This window comes from Sinocyclocheilus rhinocerous, unplaced genomic scaffold (genome assembly GCF_001515625.1).
Source record: "Sinocyclocheilus rhinocerous isolate Xijiao unplaced genomic scaffold, SAMN03320098_v1.1 scaffold815, whole genome shotgun sequence".
Classification (NCBI taxonomy): Eukaryota; Metazoa; Chordata; class Actinopteri; order Cypriniformes; family Cyprinidae; genus Sinocyclocheilus; species Sinocyclocheilus rhinocerous.
Window position 1 is genome coordinate 290,642 of NW_015659733.1, and position 5,753 is coordinate 296,394.

Sequence of the window (5,753 nt, forward strand, 5' to 3'; positions counted from 1 at the left end):
AAAAGAAACCTGTGTTGTAGGTATGATAACACTTAAAAACTATAATTGCAGCATTTATATGAATTTCTTTACATTTTTTCATTTTAATTCTATTTTTTAATTTTAGTTTCAAAGTACAATTCTGCATCCTACGTATATAAGATGACTATGTTTTCATTTAGAAGATGATAAGACTTCTAAATGATTAAGATTATGACCTTCAGTTTTGTGATACATTTTAAGTGAGCAAGAATCTGTGAAGGGTTTCAAAAAAAGACAAATTTTTTTCCCGCTTGCTAAAAACTTGTAAGAACGTTGAAGTAAAAAAATAGATTGACTGCAAAATTACTCCGGGTCTCTTGGTAAAAGCTTTCCTACTGTCAAGTGATTAAGGACAGAGTACTGTTGTAGAAATGTCCCAAAGCTCAGTGTAGGTAGTCACTACTTTGGGCCCCCTGTCACCCGGGTGATAATACTCCGTGCCACCACGGCCCCCTCCTTTCCCCCTCGATTCCCTTGGCTCCTCTCACTCCAGCACAGCATTCCAGCGCGCTCCGTGCCCAGCCTGCCTAACCAGGTCACCTGAGGCAGGGCTAAAGCGGGGGTAAGCCAGATCCCAGACTTGGAATGAAAGGGCCACTGTTCTCTCGCTCAGAAACAAAGTTTGAACCCTGATTGATGTTCTCCATTGTCTGCCCTGTGCCCAGGAAGAGCTGTAACAAGCAGACCTGGAATAATAGTGATCCTTCTCACTCTATTTGAGGGCTCACAGAGGAACACCAGACTGGCGTTTCAGGAAGTATCTAATGTCTTAGCAAGGCTGAACAACATCAGTTCCTCCTACATGACAAACTAAACTTTTACAGAGGGAGTTGATTCCATTGGAACAGCATAAACGGCTATGAGCTTAATGTTGTGGTGGATGTAAATACTAGATTATGCTCAAGGTTGCTTAATAGCATTCTTGTTTTTAGAATGCATATTATTAGCTAACTGCATTGTGAACTAATACATGGTTAATAAAATACATGTAAACATATTACATTTAATATTAATTAATAAATTAATAAAAAATTAATGTGAATACATAGCATTTAATTTTATGTTTAATGTTAATCATTTATCAAAAACAATAATTTATCAGTCATTGTTGCCTAGAACTACTTTAGCTCTGCGTTTCCTGAAAAATAAATGTACACCTTAGAACATTCATCAACAATCAGAATCAAACATTCAACAGCCCCGTAATATGTGACCCTGGAGCACAAAACCAGTCTTAAGTCGCTGGGGTATATTTGTAGCAATAGCCAACAATACATTGTATGGGTCAAAATTATTGATTTTTCTTTTATGCCAAAAATCATTACGATATTAAGTAAAGATCATGTTCCATGAAGATATTTTGTAAATTTCCTACCGTAAATAAATCAAAACGTAATTTTTGATTAGTAATATGCATTGCTAAGAACTTAATTTGAACAACTTTAAAGGGGTTTTTCCTCAATATTTTGATGTTTTTGCACCCTCAGATTCCAGATTTTCTAATAGTTGTATCTCAGCCAAATATACTGACAAAACATACATCAATGGAAAGCTTATTTATTCAGCTTTCAGGTTATGTATAAGTCTCAATTTTGAAAAATTGACACTTGAGACTGGTTTTGTGGTCCAGGGTCACATATTAATTATTCTCATATTGAGGCATTTGGTCATTATGTTCCGTTTCTCTAGAAAACCAACACATGGAAGAACGAATAATCAGAAATTGAGCTGGTTGACTGCATGGAAAGCGGAGTTGAAGTCAGGGAAAAGTTAATGAAGATGGGTGCAGGAATAGGTGTGAAATGATTTCTGGTTTGTCGAATGCAGTGCAGAACCAGGTTTACCGCATTTTATCAGACCTGCTTGGCAAACTATATCCGTAACTAAACAATCGCATGTTTCCACTCATGATCTTAATTTAACATTTAAAAGTTTAAAACATTTCATTAATAAATTGTCTAGATGAACTTTTAAAGCAGAAATGCATCAAATTCTGTGAAAAGTCCATGCAACCATATAGATGGAGATTTTGGACTAAGCCGAGTTGTCTGTGGTCAGGGCCAAAAATGGAAACCAAGCGAAGGACAAAACGTCATTATCGCTATTTAGAAGTGAAAGGTTAAGGAAGATCTGATGCAATTTATTTCTAGTTGCATAGCACCACTTCTAGTCACACAGGATTTCTTACAGTGGGGAATTGTGTTAGTTAGAAGTAATACTTCATAGAAAAAATACAGCCACACAAAGATATGTACGAATTCTTAACTTTATTACCATTTTGAATATAAATTCCTGCAGTCCACAATAGAAAATGCAGAGTGTATACATTGAAAAGACTGATCCCAAACCAGTTGTGTGCACGGGCGCATAAAACCAAGACATCAGTATTGAAGGGGCATGTTAAAAACCACTGCGTCAAACAGCCATAGTACCATCATGATCTACTAAACAGGGGCTCAGGGCTAAGCAACTAGCAGGATGTAGTTTATTATAAAGAGAACGCACTGAAAAAAAATGCTGGTTTGTTTCAACCCAACTTTGGGTCAGATATGGACTAACCCAACCGTTGGGTTACATTTTTAACCCAAAAGTTGGGTTAGTCCATATTTGACCCAAATTTGGGTTGAAACAACCCAGCATTTTTTAGAGTGAAAGAGAAAAAGAAAAAAGCCCTAACCTTCAGGTGCCACACCAAATCATTTTGTCCATGATATATCAAATCAAAAAGTCAATTCAGTGCACCAAACGAGTATGTACAGAAAAATAAACTAAAAACACACAAACCTATATCTCTACCACAGTCTGTGAATATGTTTTGCATCTCTCTGACTCAATGCAGTCATGCCTGTGGTGTGTCCAGACGTTTACATATGAAAAAAAAACAAGTTTCTGTTCATTGATGCACACTGCTGTAAGCGAAATTAGTTTAAAACGAAACAAAAACCCACACCGGAGACGGCTGTAAATGGATCAGAAACAAACACGCTTGCCAAAGGCTGCACTGAGACCAGTTGAACATCGTCAGGAAAGAGAAGAGTAATCCATCATAGGCTGTTGTAAAGTGAGGTATGAACGTGACGGTCAAGTCCAGAGTAGAACTGACCTGGTTGCAGTATTCCGGGTTTAATTAACCATGTTTGTAGCAGCATTAAGTTCTGAGAGGAGACCCAGTCACTGGACCGATCAGCGTTCCCTGACATGGAATTTAACACGTCAAAAAAAGAAAGAAAAAGAAAAAACCCATGAAGAAAACGAAACACGAACCTAAAACACATCAAGTGAAAGTCGTCTGAGTGGACTGTAATGGGACAGAAGAAGTGACACGGCTGGGAAGTTCACAAAGAATTTGCGAGCAAATGGAATGATTCGCATTTTCTAGTTAAAAAAAAAAAAAAAAAAGATTAAATGTTTGCGTGTAATTCACAGGTTTGGGGCCGATACAATTAAAAGCACTGCTGGTGTCTAATCATTTGCGGTGCCTTTTTGGAGCAAGGATCAGTTGGTGGTAAAACATTTAATCATTTCCGCAATTAAAACCAATCGTCCTCCATAACATTTCGTACAGGCCAGACGAGCAAACTGTTCCTTAGCACATCCAGGAAACTGAACTACACTGAGAACAGACTTAAACAGACTACTTAGCTTTCGCGTGCCAGTAAATTTAATCGCGGGAATCAGCGAAATCATGATGGTGGCAAGTCGGCGGAGGGCATTATTAAAAAAAAAAAAATGAAACAAGAGGAAGTCAAAAATGTTTCACGACAAAGCATTCAATGATGTTGATTACAAGTTAAAAGTCCTCTAGGTTAAGCGCACAAAAAAATACGCTCATTTTATTTCTAGCTCGAATCACGGAGTAGCTAAAAGAGTTTAACTGGAGACATCGAGTTACCACACACACACGCACACACAACCCAAGTAAAAACAACGAGTAGGTCAATTCACCTTTGTCCAGTACACAACGACATGAATTTCACACAACCTACCATATTTTAGATTTAGACGTGTAAAAATAAACTTGAATTCTCAAGGCCTGAAACGGTTGCTTGCGAAAGAAGAGAAAACTTCAGTATTTTGCAAATCGCTTTGTGTCAAGCCGCCATCAGAGCATATCTTTGTCCAGTATAATGACAGACACTTTCGACCAATTAGCCATTGAGTGCGAGACATACACGTGTGCATGCATCCATGAATGGACATACAGTATTTTGAGTCTTTTTCCAGTGGTGTTACACAGAGAAGGCACATGAAGTGTGCAAGCCTCCCTGACGCTAGGGGGCGCTAGAGCGTAAAGGTGAATTGGAGGGTGAGGGTGGCACTAGTGTAAGAGGAGGAATGGGGAGGGTCAGTCCAGCTCTGGTCAACAGGAAGAAATAACGTTGGATTGTGAGGTAGCACGAGTTGCTAGTTACTGTTCCTCTTCCTCCTCCTCTTCTTCTTCCTCAGAGGACTTAGATGGCTGCTCCTCCTTCTCCTGAAGAGACAGACGGCAACAAACGGTCAGACGAAGAAGTGACATTTGCATTATTGCATGCAAAATAAAACCAAATGCAACGGACCTTTAAATTGGGTTAGACACCATGTTGAATTTAACAGACGTGCAGTTTTTACAATGGCACGCACTGTATAAAGGTTCTAGATAATGTCATTTTTACAACTTTCAAAGCTGTATTACAGACTTTTTGCTTGCTTAGTTTTTCAGAAAGAGATAGTCACTGAACAACCTGTATATTAAACACTACAACCTACTGAAAGCACTGTACTTCAGTCCCTCACAGTTTCAATTTCATTCTTGTCAATTATTAAATATGGCCCTATCCTGACTATAGGCATCATTTGTATTTGTGCAAGCATTTTCTTTCATTTTTGGGGTCAAGTGGGACAATGCAGTCTATTATCTCAAATCTGAAAGAATAAAAGGTTAAAATGATAAACATGATCGGAGAGTCACCGACTTGCTCACTCATAACTTGCACCATTAACGTACAACAATCCACTAGGTAACTATGGGTTCACAGTGACACTGATGCCAACAATTTGTGGAAATACTTAAAGCAGACATGCGAAAACACTCCTCTTAAAGGGATAGTTCACCCAAAAATGAAAATTCTGTCAATTATTCACCCCCAAGACCTTCATTCATCTTCGGAACCCAAATTAAGATATTCTTGATGAACTCCGAGATCTCTCTGACCCTTCATAGACAGCAAGGGAACTACCACTAGTGCCGTGTTCAAAATATCGATACGACGATGTATCGTCACAGAGATTTGACGATACGAGTATCGATACAGCTGGCCCTGTATCGATATTGTGGCACGTGTGCAGCAGTGGACCGCGCTTAACTTGTATAAAATTTTACAACGTTTAAAATGGAGTAGAAAAGTGCGAGGTTTCTAAAAAAAAGAATGAATAGAGCATATATAGGCTACAACAAGGTTTAATCTGGCCGCAGAGGAACACAACTGAGTTGCCTGATATAAAGAGATGTAATCCCCAAAACAGAGCTTCACACTTGCGCAATACGGAAATATCTGCTAAGTGTGCTACTTATCTTTGTCAACCTGGCAACCATGTGCACACGCGCTCTCTCTCCACTGCGGATAAACGCGCTTGCTTTCTGAAAACACCGCTTAGCTTGCAGTTTAGCGATCTCCACTTCAATACTCTATTCTCAGAAAAGTGTAATTCATCAACAGTTCATTCAAGAAACAGAGAGAGAGAGAGAGAGA

General features: G+C 38.7%; 1 protein-coding gene across 6 annotated transcripts in view; it reads right to left on the reverse strand.

The window, feature by feature from the left end:
• Positions 1 to 2,709: 2,709 nt before the first annotated feature.
• Positions 2,710 to 5,753, reverse strand: part of hmga1a (high mobility group AT-hook 1a) — an 8,880-nt gene continuing 5,836 nt past the window's right edge. For all 6 annotated transcript variants that reach the window (XM_016533050.1, XM_016533049.1, XM_016533046.1 and 3 more), the window contains exon 5: positions 2,710 to 4,495. In XM_016533050.1, the coding sequence (XP_016388536.1) occupies positions 4,430 to 4,495 (66 nt within the window). In that variant the 3' untranslated portion in view covers positions 2,710 to 4,429. The remainder of the gene's footprint in view (positions 4,496 to 5,753) is intronic.